We start from the raw sequence: 20,189 nt of genomic DNA on the forward strand, positions 1-20,189 counted from the left end.
ATAAAATTCAATTTTTTTTCTCATTTTTTTTTCCTTTTCTTTCCTTTCTTTCTTCAACAACTTTGAAAATTAACTTATACAAAAATGGGTAAAGAAAAAACTCACGTTAACGTCGTTGTTATCGGTCACGTCGATTCAGGTAAATCAACCACCACTGGACATTTAATCTATAAATGTGGTGGTATTGATAAAAGAACCATTGAAAAATTCGAAAAAGAAGCTGCTGAATTAGGTAAAGGTTCTTTCAAATATGCTTGGGTTTTAGATAAATTAAAAGCTGAAAGAGAAAGAGGTATTACTATTGATATTGCTTTATGGAAATTCGAAACTCCAAAATATCATGTTACTGTTATTGATGCCCCAGGTCATAGAGATTTCATTAAAAATATGATTACTGGTACTTCACAAGCTGATTGTGCTATTTTAATTATTGCTGGTGGTACTGGTGAATTCGAAGCTGGTATTTCAAAAGATGGTCAAACCAGAGAACATGCTTTATTAGCTTATACTTTAGGTGTTAAACAATTAATTGTTGCTGTTAATAAAATGGATTCAGTTAAATGGGATAAAAATAGATTTGAAGAAATTATTAAAGAAACTTCAAATTTCGTTAAAAAAGTTGGTTATAATCCAAAAACCGTTCCATTCGTTCCAATTTCAGGTTGGAATGGTGATAATATGATTGAACCATCAACTAACTGTCCATGGTATAAAGGTTGGGAAAAAGAAACCAAAGCTGGTAAATCAACTGGTAAAACTTTATTAGAAGCTATTGATGCTATTGAACCACCTTCAAGACCAACTGATAAACCATTAAGATTACCATTACAAGATGTTTATAAAATTGGTGGTATTGGAACTGTGCCAGTCGGTAGAGTTGAAACCGGTGTTATCAAAGCTGGTATGGTTGTTACTTTTGCCCCAGCTGGTGTTACTACTGAAGTTAAATCTGTTGAAATGCATCATGAACAATTAGCTGAAGGTGTTCCAGGTGATAATGTTGGTTTCAATGTTAAAAACGTTTCAGTTAAAGAAATTAGAAGAGGTAATGTTTGTGGTGATTCTAAAAATGATCCACCAAAAGGTTGTGATTCATTCAATGCTCAAGTTATTGTTTTAAATCATCCAGGTCAAATCTCAGCTGGTTACTCTCCAGTTTTAGATTGTCATACTGCTCATATTGCTTGTAAATTTGATACTTTAATTGAAAAAATTGATAGAAGAACTGGTAAAAAATTAGAAGAAAATCCAAAATTTGTTAAATCTGGTGATGCTGCTATTGTTAAAATGGTTCCAACTAAACCAATGTGTGTTGAAGCTTTCACTGATTACCCACCATTAGGTAGATTCGCTGTTAGAGATATGAGACAAACTGTTGCTGTTGGTGTCATTAAATCAGTTGAAAAATCAGATAAAGCTGGTAAAGTTACTAAAGCTGCTCAAAAAGCTGCTAAAAAATAAGTAGATTAAATTTATATAGTTATTTATAAATAAAAGATACTTCAAGGTTGATTCTTTCTACTTTTTTGCATTATATAAGTGAATGGTAATTTTTGTTCATAAGATATATTTTTAACAATTTTACTCAACACTGGATCAAACTGTAGGTCAGTAGTAGTTTCTGGATCATAATGAGCATAATCTGATAATGCTTTTTTTACAGCTTTTACTTTAGCACCTTCTTCATCCATTCTTTTTTGTAAATCTGAAGCAGACAAGAAAGAATTTCTTGTTTCAAATAAATCTTCTCCCTCTGATTCTGATTCATCTTCTTGAGTTAATATTACAGAACCATCACCACAACATGAACATTCTAATAAATCATGAGTATTTGATTTTGTATTTTCATTTATAGTAAATAAATTTTTTAAATCATTATAATCAAAAACATCAGAAGTTGATGAAACGTCGTTATCTAAAAATTTTGAACTAAGTTTATTTTTCATCAATTGTCTTTGAAATATTTTTTCATCAATACATCCAGTTGTAAAAATTCTATATATAAAACATGGTTTTAATTGACCATCTCTATGAATTCTTGACATTGATTGTAAATCAGTTGATGGATTCCAATCATTATCATAAAGTATTAATCTTGATGCTCCAATTAAATTAATACCCATTCCACCAGATTTTGAAGATAATAAAAAAATATTTATCAGTTCATCTTTATTAAATTGATTAACTAATTTATTTCTTAAATTATTTGAAGTTGAACCATCTAATCTTAAATGTTTTAAATTTAATTTATTAATAACAAGTTCTAAAAAATCAAGAGTTTTTGTATAATTTGAAATTAAAACAATTTTTTCATTATGTTTAACAATTTCTAAAATTAATGGTATTAAAGCATTTAGTTTTCCTGAACTTGTTGATAATTTTATGGGTTCTGAACAAATTGATTTATAATATTCATCAGTAGCTAATAATGAAGGAGAATTACAAATTTTGCGAAACACATTTATTAAAGCTAATGAATTAGATCCTGTTTCCAAATTAAATTTATTTGAATCTTTAATTTCAGCAAATAATTTTAATTGTAAATTTGTTGGTGGAACAAATAATAAAATATCAGTTTTATTAGTTAAATAATTTTCTAATATTGATTGAGTTCTTCGTAAAATAAATTTATGTGTTAATTCAATCAATTCTTTTGATTTTTGTTCACCTATAGTCTTTATGCTTAAATTAAAACAATTGATATCTCTTGCTCTTGTAATTGGATTTATAAATTCCTTTTGGAAAGTTTTAAATGTTGGTAATACATCTGGATTTATAAATGAAACAATTGTATGAAATTCTTCAAGATCATTTTGTATTGGAGTACCAGTTAATATGATCTTTTTTGATATATTCAACTTCTTCAAATTGATTAATACTTTTGCTGAGTTATTCTTTAATCTATGACCTTCATCACAAACCAATAGATTAAAATTCACTGTTGATAATTCATCTATATGTGATAAGATTTTTTCATAATTTATAATTAAGACTTGATAAACATTTAATTTTCCAAAATTTATAATTTCTCTTTTATCATCACATTTTGGATTATTTAAAGTTAAAACATTAATTTTATTTGGACCAAGCCATTTTTTAAATTCTTGTCCCCAATTGTTTATTAATGTTACTGGACAAACGATTAAAATTTTATTTACAATTGGTGATTTTTTGATTGGATCTGGATTTTGTTTTAATAAAGTCCAAATTGTTGTTATAGTCATTAAAGTTTTACCTAAACCCATTTCATCAGCTAATAAACAACCATTACCTTTGAAATCTCTATAACCCATTAAACATTCATATAAAAATTTGACACCTTCAATTTGATGAGGTCGTAATATATTAGATAATAAAGGATCTATATTAATATCCACATAATTCGTTGAATTTGGAGGTGGTGTTAATGAAATAGTTGATGTATCTTTATATAATGGATTTCTTGATTGAGTTTGTTCTACATAATTTTCTGGCACAACTTTTTTAAACTCTGTTGTTATAATTTGTGGTGGTGGGGATGGTTCAATTTCAATAATAGAATCCTCTTTTGGAAATTCATCATCAACTTTTTCATCTAACATAATTTCATAAACACTTATAGCAATAACATCATTGAAATTTGGAAGTTGAATGAATTTTTTCTTACTCATTGGTTTCCCATCACTACTTTTTAAAGTTATTTCACAACCAGATTCTAAATATTTAATAATTGCTTGACCATCTCCATCCCAACTTTTATTCTTTTTATTTGTTTTTCGTCTCCATTGAACAATATATTTCTCCAGTTTGGTGGTGTCTAAATTTTCTTCAGGTTTGATTTTTTTTGTAATTGTGTTGTTGATAGTTGGAACTCGTTGTCTTTTTAATAAAGATGATTTATTTGATGTTGGTAATGATTTTGCAACGGGTCTGGACACTTCCAGTGGTTCATCTTTTCTGATTAACCTTGGTGGTTTGAATGGAGCATTTGGTTTACTAAACATTTGGACTCATTTTTCAACCTTATTGGCTTATACTTTGTTTGAATTTGTTGTTGCAAAAAAGTAAGATCAAATTTAATTTTAAATGTAAACAACGCGTTTGGAAATAATCATTTGTTTAAATCCGGAAGAAACAAACTGTAAGAGTACAGAGTAGAAGCACATTCTACAAGGTTTTCAACTGTTATCGAATTCTGTAATTCAATTCGATTCTATATTACGATGCTCTATCTAACCAGTTAATCCAAAGGATTTTTCCCCTCCAAATTTAACCTTGTATTCCTAATTTTGATCTTAGATCATCATCACCAAATATATAGTAATAGCCTCTTGATGATGCAGTCATTAGACTAGTAGGCAAATAAGTATATATACCATATATTATAAAAAACATGAATAATAGTAGACTTCCATGTAATAATAAACATTCTATCTTTGTCAACATTATAAAAGGAAAGTGTATATAGTACATATTATACATCCATCTAGGAGACATGAAATAATATTGTTCTGGCTCTTTTATAGCCGGTGTGTTCTTTATCTTGACTTCTGTTGACATTATGGTTCTGGTGATTCGATAATGTTGACTCTTAGCTTGTGATTATTTCTTATCAACTTACTAAGCTCGTAATATTTTTTTTCTCGATTTTTTAGAATGAAGGTTTGGTGTATTTCGAGGGGTAGAGATAGTAAGAACGCAGTAATTATTCGAGGAACGACTTAATGATATTTAGGAGAGTCTTAAACACAGGCTCGATGTCCATGGTAAAGTATAGTTGACTTGAGATAACGCAATTTGACCTACACTCAAACTCATGATTGTGATTCGTGTCGCTTGATTAAAATCGATATAATGGTAAAAATTGGTGATTCCAATTTCATTGATATTATATTAATTAATTGTATTCACATGCTCTTGCCTTTAATCTAGCGATTTAAACCCCAAACAATGAGTTTAATGCATAGTCAATTTCCATCGTCTCAAGTCAGCACTTCTCTTTTGAACAAACTCTAAAAATTTATAAAAATGGAAAGGTATTTTCATAAACCCTCTAGAATCTTCGATAACTTTATATCAACATGCACTTGGGTAGGTTTTGGTTTCTTCATTCTAAAAGATGAGCCCATTCTTAGGAAATCAAATGGCCATGATGCGACCTAAGTTGTTAATTCAACACATTTCTTCTCTTCTCGAAATTTTTTTTAATTTTTTTTTTTTTTTGATTCAATTCTTTTTCTTCTTCTTCTTCATGATTCAAATATACAATTTCTTTAGATATACAATAGATTAATGTTAATCATATGATTGCAGTCCAAAGAATTTGATTCAAATTCAACAAACATGCTGGTATGTTTTACAAGCTTTTTTCAAGTTCAAAAATGATTTCGTAATTCAACAAGTTCTTTTTTAATGATGAATTATTATTTTACAACAACGAATTTCTTCAACTGAAACAATTCATGTGGAAACAACCATAATATCAGAGCTTTTTAACACTGACCTTTAAAAGAAATTGATTTTAGTTTCGGAACCATTTTCAATCATTTGATTACATCTTACTTGAAAAACTTGTTACTAACTAAGAAATTAAGATCTCAATAAAAATATTTAACCTTCTTGATGCAGGACAACGTATTAATGGAGTAACGAATATCATTTATCGTTTGCAACACACGTGTTGTAGAATTTAGGAATGGACTATGTCAGTTTTTGAGGAATAATTAGTCCATTTTTAAATTTTACAATGAGTGTGCTTCAAACGCGTTACTCCAATTTTTTTGATGATTTGAACCATGATAATGATTTTGTTCATGTGATTTAAAGGAACGTTGAACTGCGTGAGACATCTCTATCATTTACAAAGCTTGATAAGCTTAACTCTTGTTCATCAGACTTTAGGATTAGAACATCGATAAGTGGTAGCGACTAAAATATGAATAGCATGTTGATCTATAGTTCATCTTCATTTACAACGCTTCATTTCATCACACCGTAAAAAATGAGTTCAAATACCTTCGTCATATGTACGCGATGTCTAGGTGATTCAAGATTTATAAAAATGACAAAACATGAAAATGGAGAAGAGTGTAAACAGTGTACTAGACCGTTCACAGTATACAAGTTTAGAAATCAATCAATATCATCAAAACCTTTAAATACAATAATATGTGAAACTTGTGCAAAAGCAAGAGGAAGTTGTCAAATATGTCTACTAGATATGGAATATGGAATACCAATAGAATTAAGAGACACAGCTTTAAAAATGGCTGGATTAGATCCTATATCAATTTTAAAGACCTCAAAGAATAGAGAAGTAAAAGCTATTATGGCTGATAAATTGGAAAGATCATTTGAAAAAAAAGATTCTAATGATATGAAAGCTAAAGAATTGTTATCAAAATTAGCAGAAAAATTCAAAGAACAGAACACCAACAGTACAAATACAACAAATACAGATGTGGAAAAGCAAGCTACAATTACATCAAAATCATTTAAAAAACTTCCATTCAACAATAATTTAAAATCATCAAAATATCCAGATTTATTATCATTCTTTATATTTGGATTTCCATCCGATCTTCCACAATATGTCCTTTCTAAATATTGTTCACAATTTGGTCAAATTAAAAGTATAAATCTAAATCATAGTTGTAGATGTGGTTATATAACATTTGAAGATCGTAATTCTTGTGAAAAATTTGCAGACTTTGTCAATGACAATGGGTTAAATGAAAATAAAAACACTGCGGGGTTAATTAATATTGATAATAATTTTCTAATGAGAGTTTGTTATGGTAAAGTAAAACCTTTGGGGAAAACTAATGAAGAACAAAAGCAATTGAGTTTGTTGGTTGGTAAAGTCATGAAACAATTGGCAGAAAAAGATTTAAAATTTAAAGATGGAAATTGAGCAACGTCAAGAACAGCTCATTGTTTAGATAGTCGTATTTCATGTAATGTTTGTTTGCATTATTATTCTATTCAGAGGGCTCTATACTATATGACTCTACGATAATAAGAAATTTTTCCTTTTATTGGGAGAATGAAGTTAATCTTCTTGGTGAAATAATTAACCGTACCTTGTAATAAATTTTGCAACCTAGAACGAAACTTAAATATGAAACATTATTTTTGTTCTCTCGAAAATCCTAACCTTTCTTCACCAAAATCAATCAAACAATGAGTATCGAATCTCAATTATGCATTACCGTAATTCTAATATCAATTCCAATAGCAGGTATACTATTAAGACTAATATATATCTTACCATTCACAACTCAAACTAAATCAATAAATAATTTTAAATCAATCAAGCACCTAAAAAATAAACATATTTCAATATTTTTAGGATCTGGAGGTCATACAGGAGAAATGTTAAAACTAACTTCAAAATTAGATTTAAATGATATAAAAACTACTTGGATATATTCTAAGGGTGATATAGCAACATTAAATCAAATCAAACAGAAAGGATTTGCCAACACCAAATCAATACATAGAGCTAAAAATGTTGGAGATTCAATACCAAAAGCTATATTCAATTCCATTTACTCAATCATTGATGCTTTTATTACGTTATACAATGTCAAAAGCGATCTTATAATAATGAACGGTCCGGGAACTTCTTTCATATTAGCATTTGCAATATTTATAATGAAATTTTTTGGTTTAAATTCAACAAAAATTATATATATTGAAAGTTTAGCAAGAAGTAAAAAATTAAGTCTTACTGGAAGATTAATTTTACCTATTTCTGATAGATTTATTGTTCAATGGGAAAATCTAGCTAATCAATATAATAGAGTAGAATATTACGGAATACTATTGTAATCGGATATCAATGGATCATGATTGTAGTAATATGCAATTTGTAACCAATACACACTCATACTGGCTTGAGTTGAAACCTTATGCTTCTGGAGTTTCACTCTTTCCATTCTTTTGAGGTCATATATTCTTAAATTTAGACATTTTCTAGTAGTTGTCCATTAGTTGTATTAATCCCATAGCCAAAGACTTGAATTTACCCTCGATTAGTTTAAAGCCTTGATTTCTCTCATTAACTCTCTTTCCATCTATATAAACCTCGTTAATTTTCTTTCCATCTGTGAGAACATTTAACACATTTATAAAAAGTAGTCATAGGTTCATCAGCAGATCTAATTTGTAATTGAAAAAAATAAGCTTTATCACCACCACAACTATCCACGGGACATTGAGCACTGGTTTGATCTACATTATCCCATGTTCCTTCACCTCCCAAAACATCATCTACTTCTTTTCTATGTAATTTTTTTCTATCAAACATTTGAAAATTTGATATTTGAAATTCATATGGACATGTTGAACAATAAAATCTATTTGAGTTATCTTCTCCTGGAGCTATTAGTAGCATATTTGAACAGTTTGGACAAAACGTTAGCATGCTTTTATGTTGGTGTATAAGGTTGAGATGAGTTTAGCTACTTTGTATGTATGATAAAATGGTTTGGATGTCTCACGTCTAAAAATAAATTTCATATTGATTTACGAAATTGGTCTCAATGCATAAATAAATGAAGTACCAACATATTTAATGACGAAGAAATCCAATTAATGAATCAAAGTCCATTTAGATCCCCCTCGAAAAGGGATAGAATACTTACATTATATGACTCACCTACTAAAAATACAATCTTATCACCAATTAAAACTCCGAATGGAAGAGCTGGTCTACGATCACCGGAGAAGAGATCCAATACTGAATTGGATTTATCTGCAAGAAAAAGAGCCAATAAAACGATATATAGTCGATTAATGGATGATGAATATGATGGTCCTGAAGATATTTTAGATGAACAAGATAGAATAATAGCTGAAAGAATTATTAAAGGTTCAAGAAATGAAAAAGATATAGATCAGAATGATTTTCGAAATTATGGAAGTGATGTTGAATTAGAAATTGATTTAACCATTAAATCAAAAAGAGGAAGATCAATAAAACGAAAAGTTGGATTGATTGATGATGAAGAGTTACTACTGTCAGGATCAGATATAGATTTGAAAAATGATAATAAATCAGACGAAGATTTAGATTTATCTGAAGATGACATACCTACCAAGAAACGAAAACAAAACAAAGCAAAAGAACCAAAACCAAGGAAAAAGCAAAATAAAACAAAAGAACCAATATACAACACAAAAAGTAAACGACTCAATGATGTTGCAACAAAAATCAAAAGTATTTTCCATCAAGATGATGAAATGTTTAAAGAATTGGCTTCAAAAACACTGGTTAATAATGAGCCAGATACTCCCAAAAAAAAGGATAAACGATCATTATTAAGTTTGTTAATAAGTCAACAATCTACCAAACAAACTCCATTGATTTCAGGATTAAAAAAAGATACTACAAACCAAGAAACTACCGAAGTGACCTCATTTAAACCTTTATCATTAAATTATGCAAATCAATTCTTAAAAGAAATTGAAGAATCAGAATCAAATGGAGCAATGAAATTAATTGATCAATCCGTATTTTCAATAAATGGAGCAGAAGGATATTTTGAACAAAATCATAAAAGATTTAGAAATAATACTACTCCATTAATTGCTCCAAAATTAACTAGAGATCAATTTAATAAATATATTGAAATGTCAAATGATATTTTAAAAATTGAAAAAAATTCGTTACTACAATTAAATAAATATTTATATCATCAATGGTGTTTTGAATTATCACAAAATTTTAAAATTATTTTATTTGGAGTTGGTTCAAAAATCTCGGTGCTCAATGATTTTGCTGAAAATTATTTTGGATCTTGGTGGACCAAAATTTATAAAAATCCAATACCTCCTATTTTAGTTGTAAATGGATATAATCCTAATTTAGATATAAGAGCAATTGTTCTTCAAATTGCATCAGTATTAGTTGGTGATAAATATCCAAAGCATACGGTTGAATGTATTGAGTATTTAATTGCTACAATGAATGAACGACGAATGCCAGAAACTGAACCAAAATTATTATTAATTATTCATAATATTGATGGAGTTAATTTAAGAAGTAAATTTACACCATTATCAAATTTAATAAGTATTCCAGAAATATGGTGTTGTGCTTCCATAGATCATATAAATTCATCTTTGCTAACTAAAAATAGTAATTTCATTTATCATGAATCAACAACTTATATACCATATCAAAATGAATTATTATTTACAAATGTTTTAGACATTGGCAATAATAGTAAAATAAATACAAAATCATCATCAATAATTTTAAATAATTTAACAGAAAATCATAATAAATTATTTAAATTATTAGTTAAAAATCAAATTGAAATTTTAAAAAACCAAAATGCTACAACAAAAGGTTCACCAACAAATTCATTATTTATTAATGATATGTATGATGAAGCATTAAATAATTTAATTGTTTCAAATTTTAATACTTTTACAACTTTTATGAAAGAATTTTCTGATCATCAAATGTTAATACTGAATAAAAATTTGATTTATATACCTTTGAATTTACTGGAATTGGAACAAATATATAATGAAATATGACATCTGCTATGAATTTTATGTAAGCACTAAATATGGTAAATGTATGTTACTGATGCATTTCAAATTGATACATATGTAGTTCTAAATTTAGACGATAGAATAAAATTCTATTGCTGCAAAATTTGTTGCAACGAATCAAGCGCGAAATTCCACAAAAATTAATTTAGATTGGATCACTGGGGGCTATAATTTAATTAATTGAGGGCAAACGTATAAGTAGAATCTCATTTGCTAAATAGGTTGGTACTATTGAATAGGTTTGATATATACTTGTGTATGGAGTCATCTTCATCCTCTCATCTATTCTTATTGGTAAAAGATTTGTGTTTTGGATCAGAATCTCTCACCATGTAGGTCTAAGTAAAAAAAATAAAAATAGATCTAAGAGCTAAATAATATCAAATCGCAATTCTTAATTAAAACAACTCATTCAAATATATAGTTTTTGAGACCATATTCAATCAGTTTATTCAACTTTATATACCTTAGGAGAACCATTCACAACTCAATTGATATTGTTCAATTGAGTTTTTGTCCCGTTTCATTGTAATTTCTGCCAGATCAACCACAATATTCACATAATAATGGAAAAACTTCAAAAGTTATCAGAAGGTACAGAATTACAAGTTGGTAAACATAAAGTAACTATAGTTAAATATATATCTGAAGGAGGTTTTGCTCATATATATGAAGTATTGATAAACACCGGCAACAAAGAACCAAGAATTGCATGTTTAAAAAGAGTAATTGTAGCAGATAAGAATGGATTAAATCTACTACGGAAAGAAGTTGATGTTATGAAAACTTTAAGAGATGCAAGAAATATTGTAACATATATTGATTCACATGCAGAAAGATTAGAAAATGGAACTTATCAAGTATTAGTACTTATGGAACTTTGTCCCGGAGGATCCTTATTAGATTATATGAATGCTAGAATTAAAACAAAATTAACAGAAGTAGAAATTTTAAAAATTATGTTAGATGTTAGTCAAGGAGTTTATGAAATGCATAGAACAAAATTAATTCATAGAGATATTAAAATTGAAAATGTATTAATTAATTCTCAACAAAGTTTTAAATTATGTGATTTTGGTTCAACTACTATCCCAATAATGCCACCACAAGATCAACAACAATTTAAATTAATAAGTCATGATATATTATATCATACTACTCCTCAATATAGATCACCAGAAATGATTGATTTATATAGAAATATTCCAATTGATGAAAAAGCAGATATATGGGCTTTGGGATGTTTTCTTTACAAATTATGTTATTATACAACTCCATTTGAAGCAAATGGTGATATTGCAATATTACATGCTTCATTTCAATTTCCTCAAATACCTCAATATTCAGGAGATTTAAAAAATTTAATAATAATAATGTTACAAGAAAATGCATTATTTAGACCAAATATAATTCAAGTTTTAATTTTAATTTGTAAAATAATGAATATAAATTTTGAATCTTTAGGTATAAAAGATTTTTATAAATTAGGTCCTTATAATTTTCAAGCTTTACAAGAATATCAAGCTCAAAAACAAAATGAAATTATGCAACAAAAACAGATATATTATCAACAACAAAGTATGATCGATACTAGTGAATTGAGGTCACAAGTAGCCCCACAAGTAGTACCACCTCCATCAACTTCCTCAAAACAAGAAGCAGTCGTGACTGAAGAAAATTTGGCTCCAAAATCATTAGCTCCACCTAAAGAATCATTAGAAAAAACACCTAATTCTTTATTAGGTTTTAGTCTGGAAAATGAAGAAGCAATATCAGATTTGGAACAACTTGAAGATGCTGAAGAAAGATTTCCTTCATTGGATGATATTGATCATTTAGATAAATCATTAAGTTCTTCTTCTGGAAAAGCTCCAACAAGATCAACTAGTATGAAAACAGATGTTTCAAAAGAAACAACATCAAAAGTGTTGAGTAATGATTATCAAAATTTAGATGCATGGACAAATGCTCAAGCTCAAAGTTTGGAAAAGGGAGCTGAACAATTAGCTGATGATATTTTTGCAAACAACAATACTAATAAACAAGATTATACAAACAACATTAATAATGCTTCAGGTCAAGAATATTCAAATAACACCAAAAATACTCCAAACAATCAATTTAAAAACCTATCAATTGACAACGCATCATCTTCCAATAATCAACACAAAAATTTAAACATTGATACTTTATCATCTCCAAATAATCCTTTCCCATTTGCTAGACCATCCAATTTATCATCTACAAAATCTGAAAGTCATTTTAAACCAGAACAACATAAAAATCATAATCCATGGGGCCACACCGTAAATTCACCTGAAGAATTTAGACCAAGTCATAAACCAACATTACTGCAATCATCAAATAATATTCCTAAATTACAACAACAACCAGATTTAATTGATCTTGAAGTTGGTCTTGCTTCATCAAATTCATCATCTTCAATTCTTACAACCACTAAAAATAATGATTCAAATTTATCATTAATAGATTTAAATAATAGTGAAGAAAAACAAAAAAAATCATCATCTATAGAAAAACCAACTTTTAAAAAAAGAATGTCATCAACTAATAATCCCTCACAAATAATATTACAAGAAGAAATTATTGATTTTGCATCTGATGATGAAAATCTTGATAATGGATCAGATATGAGTCGTATCAAGATTAGAAATTCTTTAAAAAAACCAAAAAGTAGAAAATCAAATGAATTAAAAAGAATTGATAGTTCACAACAAGGTGATTCAAAGAAACGTCTTTCATTTTTTGGTGGTGGTTCATCATAATCTTATAGTTATAGAATTTTATTTAGTTTTTAATAGAAATGTTTAATAAACTTTTGATAGTAAATCACAGACTTTATATAATTTTTTTTTTCTCTCTACCAAAATTCAATTTGCAGCACATCCGAAACCATCTCTTTCGCAACAACAACAACAAAGCATAATGAGCTTAAAGAAATTATATTCACAACTAATACTACAAGTGCCGTCGGATCAATTGGAATTTGGAGAAGATGAAAGACTAGAAAGACTCACAAGAGCTTTATTAGATGGGAAATATGCAGAAGTTATAGAAATAAGTGATTACAAGGAAATTTCAAGTTTACCAGATATTCAAAACATTTTAAAACAATATCCCCAAAAACCATTAATTGAAGTATTGCAAATTTTTACAAATAAATTATTTGAATTAACTAATAAATTTATTGGAGAAAATTCATTTATAAGTTTACAATCATTTGCTATAGCTTTTTTACAATTATTTATACAATCAAATTTTACTGGACCTCCTATTACATTACAATCTCATTCTATATTTTTCCCAAATGTTGATCAAAATAAAGTTCAAAAAGATGCAGTAAGAGCATTATGTATGGAAGGACAACAAGCTTATGATTTAATGCAAGATCCAATATATTTAATAGTTTCAGAATTAATATTTGAAAAACTTATGAATATTCCAATTTTTCAAAATTTTAATACTGAATCACTATTGAATCATATTGGAACAACTATTCAGAAAATTGATTCACCTTTAAAGGCATCAATAAGTTGGTGGTTTTCAAGAGCTTTACAAATTCATGCATCTGTATTATCAGATACTCCAAGTATTATACTGTCCATATGTGGAATTTTATTAAATGATCAATTACTTTTGAACCTAATTCCTGAAGGTGATAAAGAAATCAAAAAATTATTAGAAATTCAATTCTTATTAGAACAAGCTAGAATTAATATACATGCAAAAACTGAACATTCAGCAACAACACCACTTATAAAAGCTTTTAAACTTTCAAAATTACAATTATTATTATCTGGTGCAAAAGCAAAAAGAACCAAATATCAAAAATTTTTTACATCAAATTTAATTGTATTGGGAAAAAGTTATGAACCAACATTATATGATTATAATGAAAATAATAAACTTGAGAAATTTCAATTAGATTCTGATCTATTGTTAGAAAAACCAGAATTTGATTCATTAGAAAATTTAAATTTAGAATTGGAAAATGTAAGTAAAAAAATTAAATTAGATCCTGAATTATTAATTGATGATTTAGAAGCTGATAGATTATTACCATTAGCAATGAAAGTTGAAGATATTCCATCAGATTTAAAAGAATTAGATCCAAATAATCAACCACCATTAAATAATATTGATGTGCTACAAGTACTTTTAAGATTAGCGGTAATAAAACAAACTTCTCCATCAAATGATCCATTAGTTGAAGAAGAATTACTAGCATTAGTAGCAAGAATATTATATTCAAATCCAGAAGGAATTAATTGGTTACTTTTTTCAAGAGCATTATGGGAAAGATCAATTCTTGAAACTAGTAAATCAAGAACTATAGAAAGAGGTTTATTACAAATGACATCATTAGTTGAAGAAATGGGATTAAAAATAAAAACAAGATTATTACCACAGACACAACAACAAGAAAATTTAAATGAAATAGCTTGTCAAAGATTAAGATTTATTCATCAATTACCTCTCCTACCTCAATGGGTCATGGATGTTAAATTAGCTGAAACTTATATGTCATTAGGAGTTTTAAAATCTGCATTAGAAATTTATGAAGGATTAGAACTATATTGTGAAGCTGCTTTATGTTATGCAGCAGTTGGTAAAGAAGAAGAAGCTGAAAAAATTTTAATTGGAAGAATAAAAGAATTCCCCACTGATGCAAGAGCTATATCAATATTGGGAGATATAAAACAAGATCCATCATTATGGGAAAAATCTTGGGAAATTGGTAAATATCCAAAAGCAAAAGCTTCATTATCAAAATATTATTATAGTCAAAAAAATTTAGAAGCTGCTATTGCCAACATGTTTGATTGTTTAACTGCAAATCCATTAAATTTTGAAAATTGGTATTTTTATGGATGTTGTGGATTAGAATCAGGTCAATTTGAATTAGCTTCAGAAGCTTTTACAAGATGTGTTTCATTAGATGATACAAATTCTTATGCATGGTCAAATTTAGCAAGTAGCTTATTAAAATTAGATAAAAAAAGACCTGCTTTTAATGCATTACAAAAAGCTATAAGATGTGGAGGAGATAAAAAATCTTGGAGAATTTTTGAAAATTATATGAATGTTGCTTCACAATTAAATGAATGGAATGATGTATTATTTGCATATAATGAATTAATTCAAATAAAAAAAAATGATGGAGATTCTGCTATTGATTTACCAATGTTGGAAAAGTTAGCAGAAATTTTAATATCAAGTGATTATAATGATACAAAATTAACTCATTTTCAAAAGACATGTATTGATTTAATATGTAACAAAATACCATCAATTATAACATCATCATCTCGATGTTGGAAAATAGTTGCTCGTGTTGAATTATGGAGACAAAAACCATGGTTAGCATTAGAATATAATGAAAAAGCATATAGAGTATTATTACATAATCCAGAATTAGAATCAAATGAAAATATATGGAATGAAGTTGTTGAAGCATGTGATGATTTAGTTAGTGCATTTGAATCATTAGGTGAATTACCAGGTAAACATGGAGCAGGAGATTTAGTATGTAAAGATTGGAAATATAAAGCAAGAACTACAATTCGATCCCTTATGTCAAAGGGAAAAGATTCATGGGAAGATTCAAAAGGTTGGGAAAAATTAATTGAATTAAAAGAACAACTTAATAATCACTAATTATACTAAAACAATCAAAACCTATAGAAGTAGTTGGTCTATCAATATCATTTTTTTTAAACCATTTTAAAATCATACTAATTGATTTAATAGCAGTATCAGATTCTTCAAGTTTCAACAAAAATGCAATTGTATAACAAATTGGAATATTAAATTTAAAAGTAAGGAAAGATTCATACCAAAATATAATCAACACTATATTTTCTAAAATTCCAAAACAAAATTTAACCATTTGATGCTTTACATTAAACATCATAAAAATTGAATGTAATAATAAAAACCAAATTTTAAAATAATTAATCTTGGATTCTAAAATTAAATAAGTGAAAATAAACATACAAGTATTTTCTTGTTTTAAAATTTTTAAAATTGGTTTTTCATTAATTTTAAATTTTGAATTTGATATTAATGAAATTAGTGAATTTTTTGATGATAACTTCCTAATTTGTAAAGATAATTTTATACCAAATTTAAAAAAAGATATCAAAATAATGGTAAAATAAGAATCATTCAATTTCTTTAGTGTTGAGTTTTGCCATAAATATAACCAAATTAATCCAGTAAAACTTGTTAAAATATTAAAAATTAACCATAAATCATCAATTGAATTTTCTGATTTAATTACATTTTTTGAAATTTTAATTGAATTTAAAATTAGTTTTACAAATTTAATGAATATAATTTTATAAAATTGATAAATGAATAAGATATTTTGATTAATAAATTTTTCATATTCTTTATAATTTGGCATTTTTGGTTGGGATTGTGGGAAAAGAAAAGGAGAGTTATGTCTACAAATTTACTATATATTTAAACATGGGTTTTTGTTTTGTTATGTTATATAGCTTTATCTTCAATAGAGATCTGAGTTGAGTTAGATCTATGCTATATCTCTTCATCTAAGACGTGTCTATCATGATTCGATTACTTCTATTAATAAATCTTCATTTGACGTGTTTTTTTATTTTTGTCTCGAAATTGAAAATTTATTAAAAATAGAAATTTAGATAATAGAATACTCAGCCAACTACAACAACAACAACCAATTAGGCTATTTCTTCAACTTAACTAAACTAAACTAACAAACTAATAGATCACCTCATATATGATAATACTATAGATAAATCATGACAATGGATGATAAATATATAGGACTTGCATTAGCCATGTCTTCTTCATTAGCTATTGGTACATCATTTATTATAACAAAAAAGGGTCTAATGGATGCATCAGCAAGAAGTTCTTCAACAAATGTACAACCAAAAGATTATTTACAAAATCCAATATGGTGGGGAGGAATGATAACAATGGCAATTGGAGAAATTGCAAATTTTGCTGCTTATACTTTTGCACCTGCTATATTAGTTACTCCCTTGGGTGCATTATCAGTTATTATAGGTGCAGTATTAGCTGCAATTTTTTTAAAAGAAGAATTAGGAACATTGGGGAAAATGGGTTGTGCAATTTGTTTAATGGGTTCAGTTATAATAGTATTACATGCACCACCAGATAAAGAAGTTGAAACAGTTGATGAAATTTTAAATTATGCTACACAACCTGGATTTTTATTTTATTGTACTATAGTTGGATTATATTCATTATTTATGATTTATAAAATTGTTCCAAAATATGGAAATACAAATCCAATGATTTATTTATCTATATGTTCATCAGTTGGTTCTATATCAGTTATGTCAATAAAAGCATTTGGTATTGCATTAAAATTAACTTTAAGTGGGAATAATCAATTTACTCATATTTCAACTTATTTATTTTTAATAGTTGTTGCAATATGTATTATAACTCAAATGAATTATTTTAATAAAGCATTAGATAAATTTGATACATCAATTGTAAATCCTTTATATTATGTTACATTTACAACTTTTACATTAGCTGCATCATTTATATTATTTAAAGGTTTTAATACATCATCAGCAGTTGATATTATATCATTATTAATAGGATTTTTAATAATATTTAGTGGTGTTTATTTATTAAATATTGCAAGAAAAGATGATGATGATGGTGATGCTCGTCATAGAGAATTATTTGGAGTTCATACATCAAAAGATATGGGACCATTAGATAATGGAGTTGGATCATTTTCAACTGTTAGAAGATCTATGCAATTACGTAGAGGATCTGATTTAGAAGAACAAGTAGCATTAAGACGAGTTGATAGTTTTGAAATAGAGTAAGATTAAATAAAAGAACATTGACATTTTGACATTATTTTCCATGATTTTCCAATTTTTTCCAATTTTTTTCTTCTTTTCATTCTATTAATATACAATATTATTAAAAAGTAGGTAAAATGCAGTTATTTATATATCGTCAATATCTAATTCTTCATCTTCAGATTCAGATTCATCAGCACCACCAAATTCGAAATTAACATCTTCATCTTCATCAGCTCCAAAAGTATCAGTTTCATTAATTTTAGCATTTTCAGGTAATTCACCTAATTGTTTTAAAGATCTTGCTTCATCTGAATTATATTTATGTACAACATCACATTGATCATCTTGAAAATCTCTTAAACTTACTAATATTATATCACCTTGTCCCATCCATACTTTTTTTCTCATTTTACCTCTTATATGACCCATTCTTTTTATTGAATCAAAACATTGTACTTCAATTCTACCATTTCCTAACATTTTTGTTATTTGTGCATATTCTTGACCTTCTTCTTTTAAAATTAATTCTCTTTTTTGTCCACTATTATCATTTTTACCTCTTCTTCTATTCTTACCTCCTTTACCTTTACCTGATTTACCCATTGTTGTGAGGTTAATCTGATTATATATAATTAAATATCTTGTGATGATTATGAAACAATGAAAAAATTCAAACTCATGAAGCAAAAGATAAAAAATTTTAAGTCGCAAACTCACGACACTGATTTTATTTGACATTGATTTTATATTGACATACAAAATACATCATAACTATTATTATTTACAACCAACTTGTGTTTATCAATATTTATTTAAGGACCTACATAACCTGACTTCAACCACCCACAGTATTTAACCAATCCACGTTACTTAAATTAACCAACAATCCCCACAATTTAACCAAACAACCACAACAGCAACATGGATGATTTTGAAGTAGCAAATCAATTTACAACCATTTTAAAAAATTTAACACCTCATATTCAACTGTTAACAAAAGCAAGTTATTTTGCTTTAAAAAATTCAGATAAAGAAGATTATATAATACCATCAATAATAACTGTGTTGGAAGATTCCAAGATAGATTTAAATTTAAAATCTTTTATTTTCCAATTTATTGAAATTTTAATTATAGAAAGTTTTAATAATTTAAAATTAAATGGTGCTTATATTCATAGTTTGAAATTAAATTTACCAAAGATAATAAATTTGGTTTGTCCAGTTAATAATTTAACAAATTTAAATTCAATTTTTAATGGGTTATGTAATATACTGAAATATTATAAATTTAATTATGAAGACTACAAAGATAAATTTAATAATTGTTGGTTAATTGATGAAAATGATATCATGATAAATGAAGATGAAGATTCTTTAAATATTGCATGGAAAATTATATTACAAAGGAAAAGAAAACTGCAAATTGATGGAATTGAATTAGAGAAAAAACCTGCAATTGATGAAGATATAGAAGTAGATCAATTATTCAATATACGAAATAAAAATGAGAGTAGTAGTGGCGATAATCACCTCACAAAAAAGCAAATTCTTTCAAGAATGGAAGATGAAAGAGAAACTCATAAAAGATTAAAAGAAAATCTTTGGTGTGTTAATAGAGATAAATCAAATAAAAATTTTATAACAGAAGATGAATTTTTAAATTATTATTGGAATAAAACAAATGAAATTACAAAAAATGATGAAAAATTGGAATTTTTAAATAATTTAAAAGAAATTAATGATATGGTATTGTTGAGTTATAAAGATAAACAAATATAG

The 20,189-nt window shown here is 27.0% G+C and overlaps 11 protein-coding genes across 11 annotated transcripts; 8 read left to right on the forward strand and 3 right to left on the reverse strand. All coding sequences in view use genetic code 12, as the record gives it.

Annotated features, from left to right (window-relative positions):
• Nucleotides 1–84: 84 nt before the first annotated feature.
• TEF1 (translation elongation factor EF-1 alpha) lies at nt 85–1,461 on the forward strand (the record flags this gene model as incomplete). Its single annotated transcript, XM_051759745.1, has 1 exon — nt 85–1,461. The coding sequence occupies one exon, from the start codon at nt 85–87 to the stop codon at nt 1,459–1,461; it is 1,377 nt and encodes a 458-aa protein (XP_051612396.1).
• Nucleotides 1,462–1,502: 41 nt separating this feature from the next.
• Nucleotides 1,503–3,983, reverse strand: RDH54 (DNA-dependent ATPase; the record flags this gene model as incomplete). The annotated part of the gene is made up of 1 exon (XM_051759746.1): nt 1,503–3,983. One exon carries the CDS (start codon nt 3,981–3,983, stop codon nt 1,503–1,505), a length of 2,481 nt encoding a protein of 826 aa, XP_051612397.1.
• A 1,997-nt stretch (nt 3,984–5,980) lies between these two features.
• Nucleotides 5,981–6,892, forward strand: KGF55_004804 (uncharacterized protein; the record flags this gene model as incomplete). Its single annotated transcript, XM_051759747.1, has 1 exon — nt 5,981–6,892. The coding sequence occupies one exon, from the start codon at nt 5,981–5,983 to the stop codon at nt 6,890–6,892; it is 912 nt and encodes a 303-aa protein (XP_051612398.1).
• Nucleotides 6,893–7,161: 269 nt separating this feature from the next.
• KGF55_004805 (N-acetylglucosaminyldiphosphodolichol N-acetylglucosaminyltransferase anchoring subunit) lies at nt 7,162–7,812 on the forward strand (the record flags this gene model as incomplete). Its single annotated transcript, XM_051759748.1, has 1 exon — nt 7,162–7,812. The coding sequence occupies one exon, from the start codon at nt 7,162–7,164 to the stop codon at nt 7,810–7,812; it is 651 nt and encodes a 216-aa protein (XP_051612399.1).
• Nucleotides 7,813–8,071: 259 nt separating this feature from the next.
• RPC11 (DNA-directed RNA polymerase III core subunit) lies at nt 8,072–8,407 on the reverse strand (the record flags this gene model as incomplete). Its single annotated transcript, XM_051759749.1, has 1 exon — nt 8,072–8,407. One exon carries the CDS (start codon nt 8,405–8,407, stop codon nt 8,072–8,074), a length of 336 nt encoding a protein of 111 aa, XP_051612400.1.
• Nucleotides 8,408–8,577: 170 nt separating this feature from the next.
• On the forward strand, nt 8,578–10,530 carry KGF55_004807 (origin recognition complex subunit 2; the record flags this gene model as incomplete). The annotated part of the gene is made up of 1 exon (XM_051759751.1): nt 8,578–10,530. One exon carries the CDS (start codon nt 8,578–8,580, stop codon nt 10,528–10,530), a length of 1,953 nt encoding a protein of 650 aa, XP_051612401.1.
• A 584-nt stretch (nt 10,531–11,114) lies between these two features.
• AKL1 (serine/threonine protein kinase) lies at nt 11,115–13,334 on the forward strand (the record flags this gene model as incomplete). Its single annotated transcript, XM_051759752.1, has 1 exon — nt 11,115–13,334. One exon carries the CDS (start codon nt 11,115–11,117, stop codon nt 13,332–13,334), a length of 2,220 nt encoding a protein of 739 aa, XP_051612402.1.
• Nucleotides 13,335–13,494: 160 nt separating this feature from the next.
• Nucleotides 13,495–16,227, forward strand: KGF55_004809 (tetratricopeptide repeat-containing protein; the record flags this gene model as incomplete). Its single annotated transcript, XM_051759753.1, has 1 exon — nt 13,495–16,227. One exon carries the CDS (start codon nt 13,495–13,497, stop codon nt 16,225–16,227), a length of 2,733 nt encoding a protein of 910 aa, XP_051612403.1.
• A 1,133-nt stretch (nt 16,228–17,360) lies between these two features.
• KGF55_004810 (uncharacterized protein) lies at nt 17,361–18,428 on the forward strand (the record flags this gene model as incomplete). The annotated part of the gene is made up of 1 exon (XM_051759754.1): nt 17,361–18,428. The coding sequence occupies one exon, from the start codon at nt 17,361–17,363 to the stop codon at nt 18,426–18,428; it is 1,068 nt and encodes a 355-aa protein (XP_051612404.1).
• Nucleotides 18,429–18,554: 126 nt separating this feature from the next.
• Nucleotides 18,555–19,013, reverse strand: TIF11 (Tif11p; the record flags this gene model as incomplete). The annotated part of the gene is made up of 1 exon (XM_051759755.1): nt 18,555–19,013. One exon carries the CDS (start codon nt 19,011–19,013, stop codon nt 18,555–18,557), a length of 459 nt encoding a protein of 152 aa, XP_051612405.1.
• A 318-nt stretch (nt 19,014–19,331) lies between these two features.
• On the forward strand, nt 19,332–20,189 carry KGF55_004812 (uncharacterized protein; the record flags this gene model as incomplete). The annotated part of the gene is made up of 1 exon (XM_051759756.1): nt 19,332–20,189. One exon carries the CDS (start codon nt 19,332–19,334, stop codon nt 20,187–20,189), a length of 858 nt encoding a protein of 285 aa, XP_051612406.1.

This window comes from Candida pseudojiufengensis, assembly GCF_024610245.1.
Source record: "Candida pseudojiufengensis strain CBS 10847 chromosome Unknown scaffold11, whole genome shotgun sequence".
Taxonomy (NCBI): domain Eukaryota; kingdom Fungi; phylum Ascomycota; class Pichiomycetes; order Serinales; family Debaryomycetaceae; genus Lodderomyces; species Lodderomyces pseudojiufengensis.